Source organism: Neoarius graeffei, chromosome 6 (genome assembly GCF_027579695.1).
Source record: "Neoarius graeffei isolate fNeoGra1 chromosome 6, fNeoGra1.pri, whole genome shotgun sequence".
Classification (NCBI taxonomy): Eukaryota; Metazoa; Chordata; class Actinopteri; order Siluriformes; family Ariidae; genus Neoarius; species Neoarius graeffei.
In genome coordinates this window covers 36,359,883-36,372,168 of record NC_083574.1, presented here as the reverse complement: position 1 = coordinate 36,372,168, position 12,286 = coordinate 36,359,883, and the positions used below count along the sequence as shown (strand labels likewise).

The following is a 12,286-nucleotide window of genomic DNA, read 5'->3' as shown; positions in this document are numbered from 1 at the left end:
TTTGATATGGCGAAATAGGACACAATAGAAAATTCAAGACCACACCGGAAAGCTGAGAATAACGGCGGTGGTAAAAGAACAGCGACTGTACCGGCTGAAGGTCGCGCGGGTCTCTGCTGCGGCGCGCGAGCAACGGGACATCACTACCGCACCAGACGGAGCGCGAGGCGGGGGCGGGGCAAAATGACTGGCTGTAGATTCTATCAAAAGTTCGATCTAAATTGACCATGGTTGCAAAATATTGGCCAAAAATACGCAAACACTACGAAATATAAAAGTAAGATGAAAAAGAAACATTCTATTGCCTTATACTGCAAGACTACAACAAAATAAAACTGTCAAAACTCACCTTTTCAGTGATAACATCCGAACAGATCACCCGCGTAACAGAAGCACGATCAACTTCTAACTGCTGGAGTGGAAAATTCCATTCTACACATGCAAATTGTTAATGTGTGTCCTTCCCCGCACACAAATAACACGCTACGGTAAAAAATAGACCACAACTCATTTTATAGCTCAGAAATTCATACAAGACCAGCTACCATCGTAACATATTCTGTAAGAAACATATTCTATACCTAACTTTCAGCTTTCGTTTTAAAAAACAAAATCGCAGATTTATAACTAAATTTTTATCTGGCGTAGTGATTTTAAGTTACTACTTTTGGTGAGGTCGTGACCTTGACCCTGAGGCTTTCCGTTTAGATCAAAGCACACGATCGTATTGGTTTTGGGTCTGCGGAACATGGAGTTACAACGGTGATCAAATATTTCGCATGATGTTTTATTACGGTTATGATTATTCTGTGAGCGCACCAATCCTTAGGTGTATAAAGTTACAACTTAAAATACAATTAGTGATAACTGTAGACTTTTCAGTGGACTACAGCCTTTTTAAGGGAATGCGATGTAGTCAACCATTTATCATGTCCCAGATCAAGCCGCCACTTTTCCACAAATTTGTAGAATTTTTGCCAAATTCTGAATAGAGTATTCACATCAAAGATTTACTTTTGTCTGTATTGATTTCTTTCATCATTTTATTTCAAATTAAAACCAACATCACCATTCAAAACCGTATAGTTTATTGACTGTGAGTATATTTAGTGGGGTACCCCCACAGTACCCAGTTTCTGAGATTTTATATATACAGTGGGGCAAAAAAGTATTTAGTCAGCCACCAATTGTGCAAGTTCTCCCACTTAAAAAGATGAGAGTGGCCTGTAATTTTCATCATAGGTACACTTCAACTATGAGAGACCGAGTAGGGAGAAAGAATCCAGGAAATCACATTGTAGGATTTTTAATGAATTAATTGGTAAATTCCTTGGTAAAATAAGTATTTGGTCACCTACAAACAAGCAAGATTTCTGGCTCTCACAGACCTGTAACTTCTTCTTTAAGAGGCTCCTCTGTCCTCCACTCATTACCTGTATTAATGGCACCTGTTTGAACTCGTTATCAGTATAAAAGACACCTGTCCACAACCTCAAACAGTCACACTCCAAACTCCACTATGGCCAAGACCAAAGAGCTGTCAAAGGACACCAGAAACAAAATTGTAGACCTGCACCAGGCTGGAAAGACTGAATCTGCAATAGGTAAGCAGCTTGGTATGAAGAAATCAACTGTGGGAGCAATTATTAGAAAATGGAAGACATACAAGACCACTGATAATCTCCCTCGATCTGGGGCTCCACGCAAGATCTCACCCCGTGGGGTCAAAATGATCACAAGAACGGTGAGCAAAAATCCCAGAACCACACGGGGGGACCTAGTAAATGACCTGCAGAGAGCTGGGACCAAAGTAACAAAGGCTACCATCAGTAACACACTACGCCGCCAGGGACTCAAATCCTGCAGTGCCAGACGTGTCCCCCTGCTTAAGCCAGTACATGTCCAGGCCCGTCTGAAGTTTGCTAGAGAGCATTTGGATGATCCAGAAGAGGATTGGGAGAATGTCATATGGTCAGATGAAACCAAAATAGAACTTTTTGGTAAAAACTCAACTTGTCGTGTTTGGAGGAGAAAGAATGCCGAGTTGCATCCAAAGAACACCATACCTACTGTGAAGCATGGGGGTGGAAACATCATGCTTTGGGGCTGTTTTTCTGCAAAGGGACCAGGACGACTGATCCGTGTAAAGGAAAGAATGAATGGGGCCATGTATCGTGAGATTTTGAGTGAAAACCTCCTTCCATCAGCAAGGGCATTGAAGATGAAACGTGGCTGGGTCTTTCAGCATGACAATGATCCCAAACACACCGCCCGGGGCAACGAAGGAGTGGCTTCGTAAGAAGCATTTCAAGGTCCTGGAGTGGGCTAGCCAGTCTCCAGATCTCAACCCCATAGAAAATCTTTGGAGGGAGTTGAAAGTCCGTGTTGCCCAGCGACAGCCCCAAAACATCACTGCTCTAGAGGAGATCTGCATGGAGGAATGGGCCAAAATACCAGCAACAGTGTGTGAAAACCTTGTGAAGACTTACAGAAAACGTTTGACCTCTGTCATTGCCAACAAAGGGTATATAACAAAGTATTGAGATGAACTTTTGCTATTGACCAAATACTTATTTTCCACCATAATTTGCAAATAAATTATTTAAAAATCAGACAATGCGATTTTCTGGATTTTTTTTCCTCATTCTGTCTCTCATAGTTGAAGTGTACCTATGATGAAAATTACAGGCCTCTCTCATCTTTTTAAGTGGGAGAACTTGCACAATTGGTGACTGACTAAATACTTTTTTGCCCCACTGTGTGTGTGTGTGTATATATATATATATATATATATATATATATATATATATATATATTAGTGCTGTCAAAGTTAACGCGATAATAACGCGTTAACGCGATCTCAATTTAACACGATTAAAAAAAATAGTGCCGTTAACGCAAATTCTAATTTGGCCCTGCGAGTCACCCGTAGTTCCTGTTGAGGCTTGTCGCGCGCTGCTTCAATAAGAGTACGTGTGAGTGATGGAGAAAGGCATAGACATATAAACATCCTCGCCGCCATATTGGATGGGGCAAAGTGGAGATTCTTCAACCGTCTCTGGTATAGCGTCTAGACAGTAGCCGAGAATAAAGATGCCTCATTCATGTGCTGCGTTTAACTGTACCAACAGGTTTACCGTCCAAACGAGATCACATGGGATTACCTTTCACAGGTGAGACTGGAAAAATACTTTTCAATACTGTTCCTTCAGTTTCCCAGCTCATCTCCACCGGGTAGGTGTAGAGTTATAAGCAGTGAGAATTACATAATACAGTGCCACACTATGATGAACGTTTCTGAACGTATGATGAATGTTTTTATTTTTGTTATCTGTTTTTTTCTTCTTTTATGGCAAATACTTCTCTTCAAAAGAAACTAATGAAGAGTAAAATAAAACTTTTTTATTTTCACAGTGATATGCACTTTATTTTTCATCCCTTGGTTTTCTCATCTAATATGGAAGTTATGGACGTCAGTGGCTGTGACAAGACGTGTTATGCTCTGCAATAAAAAAAAAAACATTGGTACAAAGCAAGCCCATTCACTTTTTTATGCTGATAAGAGAATTACAATGTTTTTTCATGTGACAAAAAAATTGCGAGTTAACTATGACATCGCGACATTAATCGCGATTAAATATTTTAATCGCTTGACAGCACTAATTATATATATGAGTGATTCCACGCTTATGGGTACTGAAATGGGGACATGAACTTATTCACCTAAAACCATTTCTTTTTTTACCATCAGGTCACAAAACATGTAATCTTTAATGAATGATATGTTAAAAGATAACTTTAATTTTCTGAGATGTAATAAAAACATATTTATATGCCAAAGTCAAGCCTATGAGTTCCAAAATGATGTCTGTTACATTACTTCTGCTACGATTGTCCATCTCGCGTCTGTTACAAATTAATTACAATCTAGCTATATACCATGTTAATCTTATTGAAAGAATGTGTATGTTTATTCTACTACACATGTTTATTAATTATACAGTGGGGCAAAAAAGTATTTAGTCAGTCACCAATTGTGCAAGTTCTCCCACTTAAAAAGATGAGAGAGGCCTGTAATTTTCATCATAGGTACACTTCAACTATGAGAGACAAAATGAGAAAAAAAAATCCAGAAAATCACATTGCCTGATTTTTAAAGAATTTATTTACAAATTATGGTGGAAAATAAGTATTTGGTCAATAACAAAAGTTCATCTCAATACTTTGTTATATACCCTTTGTTGGCAATGACAGAGGTCAAACGTTTTCTGTAAGTCTTCACAAGGTTTTCACACACTGTTGCTGGTATTTTGGCCCATTCCTCCATGCAGATCTCCTCTAGAGCAGTGATGTTTTGGGGCTGTCGCTGGGCAACACGGACTTTCAACTCCCTCCAAAGATTTTCTATGGGGTTGAGATCTGGAGACTGGCTAGGCCACTCCAGGACCTTGAAATGCTTCTTATGAAGCCACTCCTTCGTTGCCCGGGCGGTGTGTTTGGGATCATTGTCATGCTGAAAGACCCAGCCATGTTTCATCTTCAATGCCCTTGCTGATGGAAGGAGGTTTTCACTCAAAATCTCACGATACATGGCCCCATTCATTCTTTCCTTTACACAGATCAGTTGTCCTGGTCCCTTTGCAGAAAAACAGCCCCAAAGCATGATGTTTCCACCCCCATGCTTCACAGTAGGTATGGTGTTCTTTGGATGCAACTCAGCATTCTTTCTCCTCCAAACACGACAAGTTGAGTTTTTACCAAAAAGTTCTATTTTGGTTTCATCTGACCATATGACATTCTCCCAATCCTCTTCTGGATCATCCAAATGCTCTCTAGCAAACTTCAGACGGGCCTGGACATGTACTGGCTTAAGCAGGGGGACACGTCTGGCACTGCAGGATTTGAGTCCCTGGCGGCGTAGTGTGTTACTGATGGTAGCCTTTGTTACTTTGGTCCCAGCTCTCTGCAGGTCATTCACTAGGTCCCCCCGTGTGGTTCTGGGATTTTTGCTCACCGTTCTTGTGATCATTTTGACCCCACGGGGTGAGATCTTGCGTGGAGCCCCAGATTGAGGGAGATTATCAGTGGTCTTGTATGTCTTCCATTTTCTAATAATTGCTCCCACAGTTGATTTCTTCATACCAAGCTGCTTACCTATTGCAGATTCAGTCTTCCCAGCCTGGTGCAGGGCTACAGTTTTGTTTCTGGTGTCCTTTGACAGCTCTTTGGTCTTGGCCATAGTGGAGTTTGGTGTGTGACTGTTTGAGGTTGTGGACAGGTGTCTTTTATACTGATAACGAGTTCAAACAGGTGCCATTAATACAGGTAACGAGTGGAGGACAGAGGAGCCTCTTAAAGAAGTTGTTACAGGTCTGTGAGAGCCAGAAATCTTGCTTGTTTGTAGGTGACCAAATACTTATTTTACCGAGGAATTTACCAATTAATTCATTAAAAATCCTACAATGTGATTTCCTGGATTCTTTCTCCCCATTCTGTCTCTCATAGTTGAAGTGTACCTATGATGAAAATTACAGGCCTCTCTCATCTTTTTAAGTGGGAGAACTTGCACAATTGGTGGCTGACTAAATACTTTTTTGCCCCACTGTATTTGCTAAAACATCACCTTCCTATGTTTCAAAAAGTAATTCTACATTGTTAAAATTGAGAATATACATGTCCACAACACTTCTGTTACGTTCTGACTTTGGCATATAAATATGTTTTTATTACATCTCAGAAAATTAAAGTTATATTTTAACATATCATTCATTAAAGATTACATGTTTTGTGACCTGATGGTAAAAAAAAGAAATGGCTTTAGGTGAATTTTTAAAAATAAGTTCATGTCCCCATTTCAGTACCCATAAGCATGGAATCACTCATATATATATATAGAAAGAGAGAGAGAGAATTATATTTACAACATGGAGCCATGTCAGTTGTTACTCAGTTCTGTACAGTTAATGTTTCTCTGCTCTAATAAAATTATACACCACATAAGACTCGTAAATTGACTCATTATTGCTTAAAAAAAACCAACAAAACAGAGTTCATTGTAATTTAATGTCCACTGAACGAGCAGGCCACTAAACCTGACTGAGTGATTAGCTCACTAACTCAAACCTTCAGTCCAGCTAACAAAGCTAAACCGTTAAATCTCACACTCACATCCACGAGCTCTTTCTGTTCCAACAACTTCCGCTTCCGGGCAATTTCCGCTTTCAGGATGTCCATTATCTATAACTTACGATTCTCTAATTTATTTGTGAAACGTGAAAAATCGCTTCCTAGCACAAGAAAAAAAATACACACTGCTACTGCTGCTAGCCGGTCAACAGGAAGTTGTGATAAAAGGCTTCCGGTAAACGTTGTGTTGTTTGGCTTGCGCGTGCGCCCTCTCGTGGTTCAGCCATGTCGTGGCACGTGATGACGATAATGATAATAATAATAATAATAATAATAATAATAATAATAATAATAGGGGCGGCACGGTGAGAAGGTCCAGGTTCGAGCCCCGTGGCCGGCGAGGGCCTTTCTGTGTGGAGTTTGCATGTTCTCCCCGTGTCCGCGTGGGTTTCCTCCGGGTGCTCCGGTTTCCCCCACAGTCCAAAGACATGCAGGTTAGGTTAACTGGTGACTCTAAATTGACCGTAGGTGTGAATGAGAGTGTGAATGGTTGTCTGTGTCTATGTGTCAGCCCTGTGATGACCTGGTGACTTGTCCAGGGTGTACCCCGCCTTTCGCCCGTAGTCAGCTGGGATAGGCTCCAGCTTGCCTGCGACCCTGTAGAAGGATAAAGCGGCTACGAGATGAGATGAGATAATAATAATAATCCCCTCCTAGAACTGCCACCTTAGTGTGGTGGAGGGGTTTGTGTGCTTGAATGATCCTAGGAGCTATGTTGTCGGGGCATTGTACGTCCCTGTTAGGGTCTCCCAAGGCAAACAGGTCCGAGGTGGCAGGCCAGACCAAGAGCAGTCCACCAAACCCCTTATGGAAATTTATAAAACAAGGACCGTGATGTCGCCCGGTATGGCGCAGCCAGGGTCCCACCCTGGAGCCAGGCCCGGGGTTGGGGCTCATATGCGAGTGCCTGGTGACCAGGCCTTTGCCCACGGGGCCTGGCTGGGCTCAGCCCGAAGCAGTGACGTGGGTCCGACCTCGTGTGGGTTCACCACCCACAGAGGTAGTAGTAGGGGGCCGGTGCACTGTGGATTGGGCGGCAGTCGAAGGCAGGGGCCTCGACGACCTGATCCCCGAACACAGCGGCTAGCTGTTGGGACATGGAATGTCACTTCGCTGGGGGGGAAAGAGCCTGAGCTTGTGCGGGAGGTTGAGAGGTACCGGCTAGAGATAGTTGGGCTCACCTCCATGCACAGCTTGGGCTCCGGAACCCAGCTCCTCGAGAGAGGCTGGACTCTCCACTTCTCTGGAGTCGCCCACAGTGAGCGGCAGCGGGCTAGTGTGTGCTTGCTTATAGCTCCACAGCTCAGCTACCATGTGTTGGAGTTTACCCCAGTGAACGAGAGGGTCGCCTCTCTGCGCCTTCGGGTCGGGGAGAGGGCTCTTGCTGTTGTTTGTGCCTACGGGCGGAATAGCAGTATAGAGTATTGGGCTTTCTTGGAGTCCCTGGGAGAGGTACTGAGAGGTGCTCAGACTGGGGACTCCATTGTTCTACTGGGGGACTTCAACACTCATGTGGGCGACAACAGTGACACCTGGAGGGGCGTGATTGGGAGGAACGGCCTCCCCGATCTGAACCTGAGTGGTGCTTTGTTATTAGACTTCTGTGCTAGTCACAGTTTGTCCATAATGAACATCATGTTCGAGCATAGGGGTGTCCATAAGTACACATGGCACCAGGACACCTTAGGTCAGAGTTCGATGATTGATTGACTTTGTTGTCATTTCATCTGATCTCCAGCCCTAGGTCTTGGACACTCGGGTGAAGAGAGGGGCTGAGCTGTCAACTGATCACCACCTGGTGGTGAGTTGGATGCGCTGGCAGAGGAGGAAGCCAGACAGACCTGGCAGGCCCAAACGTATGGTGAGGGTCTGCTGGGAACGTCTGGCCGAGCACTCTGTTGGGGAGGTCTTTAACTCCCACCTCCAGGAGAGCTTCTCCCAGCTCCCGAGGGAGGGGGGGAACATTGAGTCTGAGTGGACTATGTTCTCTGCCTCCATTGTTGACACAGCTGTTCGGAGCTGTGGCCACAAGGTCTCCGGTGCCTGTTGTGGCGGCAATCCTCGAACCCAGTGGTGGACACCAGAAGTAAGGGATGCCGTCAAGCTGAAGAAGGAGTCCTATCGGGCCATGTTGGCCTCCGGGACTCCTGAGGCAGCTGACGGGTATCGGCAGGCCAGGCGTGCCACAGCTCGGGCAGTTGCGGAGGCAAAAACTCAGAACTGGGAGGAGTTCGGTGAGGCCATGGAGGAGGACTATCGGTTGGCCTCGAAGAAATTCTGGCAAACCGTCCGGCGCCTCAGGAGGGGGAAGCAGTACTCTGCCAACACTGTTTACAATGCAGGTGGGGAGCGGTTGACCTTGACTGGGGATAATGTTGGGCAGTGGAAGGAATACTTCAAGGATCTCCTCAATCCCACCATCACGTCTTCCACTGAGGAAACGGAGGTTGATGACTCAGAGGTGGACTCATCTATTACCCAAGCCGAAGTCACTGAGGTGGTTTGCAAGCTCCTCGGTGGCAAGGTACCGGGGGTGAATGAGATCCGCCCTGAGTATCTCATGTCTCTGGATGTTGTGGGGCTGTCTTGGCTGACACGCCTCTGCAACATCGTGTGGCGGTTGGGGACAGTGCCTCTGGAGTGGCAGACCGGGGTGGTGGTCCCACATTCACACCTACGGTCAATTTAGAGTCACCAGTTAACCTAACCTGCATGTCTTTGGACTGTGGGGGAAACCGGAGCACCCGGAGGAAACCCACGCGGACACGGGGAGAACATGCAAACTCTGCACAGAAAGGCCCTCGCCAGCCACGGGGCTCAAACCTGGACCTTCTTGTTGTGAGGCGATAGCGCTAACCACTACACCACAGTGCCGCCATGAGATGAGATGAGATAATAATAATAACAACAAGTGTTGCCAGGCAAAACAAACCTCGCCCGGTAGCACTTATGATGAATATGAAGGAAGATATTGCGAAAAAAATAGGTACCCGTACATGTGGCTACTGCTTATAAATAAAATTGTTTTCTGATACCATGTCCGGAGAGGGGCGGCATGGTGGTGTAGTGGTTAGCGCTGTTGCCTCACAGCAAGAAGGTCCGGGTTCGAGCCCCGTGGCCGGTGAAGGGCCTTTCTGTGCAGAGTTTGCATGTTCTCCCCATGTCCGCGTGGGTTTCCTCCGGGTGCTCCGGTTTCCCCCACAGTCCAAAGACATGCAGGTTAGGTTAACTGGTGGCTCTAAATTGACCATAGGTGTGAATGTGAGTGTGAATGGTTGTCTGTGTCTATGTGTCAGCCCTGTGATGACCTGGCGACTTGTCCAGGGTGTACCCCGCCTTTCACCTGTAGTCAGCTGGGATAGGCTCCAGCTTGCCTGCGACCCTGTAGAAGGATAAAGCGGCTAGAGATAATGAGATGAGATGAGATGAGATGTCCGGAGAGTACCGTAAATACAGCATCTGTATTTACTCTATGAGGTCCTAAAAAAAAGCCCTTCCTGTGCCATATGGCGGGGCTGATCTCCATTTCCATAGCCCTCGGCTTCTCACCTATTACATAGCTAGGGTTACAGTGGGGGGCTAGTCCTCTGGTAACCGCGAGAGTTTGACTCCCCACTCGCATCTGTATTGCAGCGTGCCTTGCGAGACAGCAGTAGGTACCATTTTTATGATGGTCTTCAGTATGACCCGACCATGAGTAGAACTCACGAATTTCTGATCGAGAGGTGGACACGCTAACCACTAGGCCATCTCGCTGTACTCTATGAGGTAATAGCCACAAAAATGAAGCGTAATACAAAAATGAACAATTTAAAAATCCATCCATCTATTATCTGTAGCCGCTTATCCTGTACAGGGTCGCAGACAAGCTGGAGCTTATCCCAGCTGACTATGGGTGAGAGGCGGGGTACACCCTGGACAAGTCGCCAGGTCATCGCAGGGCTGATACATAGAGACAAATAACCATTGACACTCACATTCACACCTACGGTCAATTTAGAGCCACCAATTAGCCTGACCTGCATGTTCAGAGGTTTCAGTTTCGAAAACTGTAAGAGGTAAGAGTAGAATAATATAAAGTACAGACACTTGGTATATTTTACTTCTGTGATTTGTAAAATGGGGCGGCACAGTGGTGTAGTGGTTAGCACTGTCGCCTCACAGCAAGAAGGTTCTGGGTTCAAGCCCAGTGGGCAACGAGGGCCTTTCTGTGCGGAGTTTGCATGTTCTCCCCGTGTCTGCGTGGGTTTCCTCCGAGTGCTCTGGTTTCCCCCACAGTCCAAAGACATGCAGGTTAAGCTAATTGGTGGCTCTAAATTGACCGTAGGTGTGAATGTGAGTGCGAATGGTTGTTTGTCTCTGTGTCAGCCCTGTGATGACCTGGCGACTTGTCCAGGGTGCACCCCGCTTTTCGCCCGTAGTCAGCTGGGATAGGCTCCAGCTTGTCTGCGACCCTGTAGAAGGATAAAGCGGCTGGAGATAATGAGATGAGATGAGATGTCCGGAGAGTACCGTAAATACAGCATCTGTATTTACTCTATGAGGTCCTAAAAAAAAGCCCTTCCTGTGCCATATGGCGGGGCTGATCTCCATTTCCATAGCCCTCGGCTTCTCACCTATTACATAGCTAGGGTTACAGTGGGGGGCTAGTCCTCTGGTAACCGCGAGAGTTTGACTCCCCACTCGCATCTGTATTGCAGCGTGCCTTGCGAGACAGCAGTAGGTACCATTTTTATGATGGTCTTCAGTATGACCCGACCATGAGTAGAACTCACGATTTTCTGATCGAGAGGCGGACACGCTAACCACTAGGCCACCTTGCTGTACTCTATGAGGTAATAGCCACAAAAATGAAGCGTAATACAAAAATGAACAATTTAAAAATCCATCCATCTATTATCTGTAGCCGCTTATCCTGTACAGGGTCGCAGACAAGCTGGAGCTTATCCCAGCTGACTATGGGTGAGAGGCGGGGTACACCCTGGACAAGTCGCCAGGTCATCGCAGGGCTGATACATAGAGACAAATAACCATTGACACTCACATTCACACCTACGGTCAATTTAGAGCCACCAATTAGCCTGACCTGCATGTTCAGAGGTTTCAGTTTCGAAAACTGTAAGAGGTAAGAGTAGAATAATATAAAGTACAGACACTTGGTATATTTTACTTCTGTGATTTGTAAAATGGGGCGGCACAGTGGTGTAGTGGTTAGCACTGTCGCCTCACAGCAAGAAGGTTCTGGGTTCAAGCCCAGTGGGCAACGAGGGCCTTTCTGTGTGGAGTTTGCATGTTCTCCCCGTGTCTGCGTGGGTTTCCTCCAAGTGCTCTGGTTTCCCCCACAGTCCAAAGACATGCAGGTTAAACTAATTGGTGGCTCTAAATTGACCGTAGGTGTGAATGGTTGTTTGTCTCTGTGTCAGCCCTGTGATGACCTGGCGACTTGTCCAGGGTGTACCCCGCCTCTTGCCCATAGTCAGCTGGGATAGGCTCCAGCTTGCTTGCGACCCTGTACAGGATAAGCGATGGTGGATGGATGGATAACATTATCTTCCACTTTATTGCCTTTGTTTTTGCTTTTTTTTTCTTCAGCCTGAGCATCCATAAGAATGTTTTATTGTCAGGTAACTAACTTTGTAATGGGTACAAAAAAAGCGCTTGTCTTTAGAGTCAGACAGAGGAAAAGTTTCCCTTGGTTAACGTGTCTGTGTGTGTGTGTGTGTGTATAGTCTGAGTGAGTTCCTGTCTCTGTCCACTTCAGTGTAAATCTCGGTCGTTCACATTTGCGCCCCACAAAATATCAGCGGCCGTCAGGTGGCGCAGAGGACCAGATGCGACGAATTAAAAAAAAAAAAAGGGGGGGGGGATTAACTGGTTTATTTATTTGCATCACAAACGAACGGCGAGGAGCCGAGGTGTCCTCATCCTCACCCTCATCCTCACCCTCATCCTCCTCCAGCCCTCTGGACAGAGGCGGGTTTCAGCTCTCTGCCGTCCTGAGCTCTCACGCACACTTTGCGGGATTAGTGATGGGGTGCCATTATTTAATGTGATTAAATCCTTCACACGCGCGTCCTCTGGATCCTGTGGGCTCTGAAAC

The 12,286-nt window shown here is 45.7% G+C and overlaps 1 protein-coding gene across 2 annotated transcripts in view; it reads right to left on the bottom strand.

The window, feature by feature from the left end:
• The window catches only part of prpf18 (PRP18 pre-mRNA processing factor 18 homolog (yeast)), a 45,279-nt gene extending 38,947 nt beyond the window's left edge, over positions 1-6,332 (bottom strand). For both annotated transcript variants that reach the window (XM_060923611.1, XM_060923612.1), the window contains exon 1: positions 6,169-6,332. In XM_060923611.1, the coding sequence (XP_060779594.1) occupies positions 6,169-6,234 (66 nt within the window). In that variant the 5' untranslated portion in view covers positions 6,235-6,332. The remainder of the gene's footprint in view (positions 1-6,168) is intronic.
• Between the last annotated feature and the right edge of the window lie 5,954 nt (positions 6,333-12,286).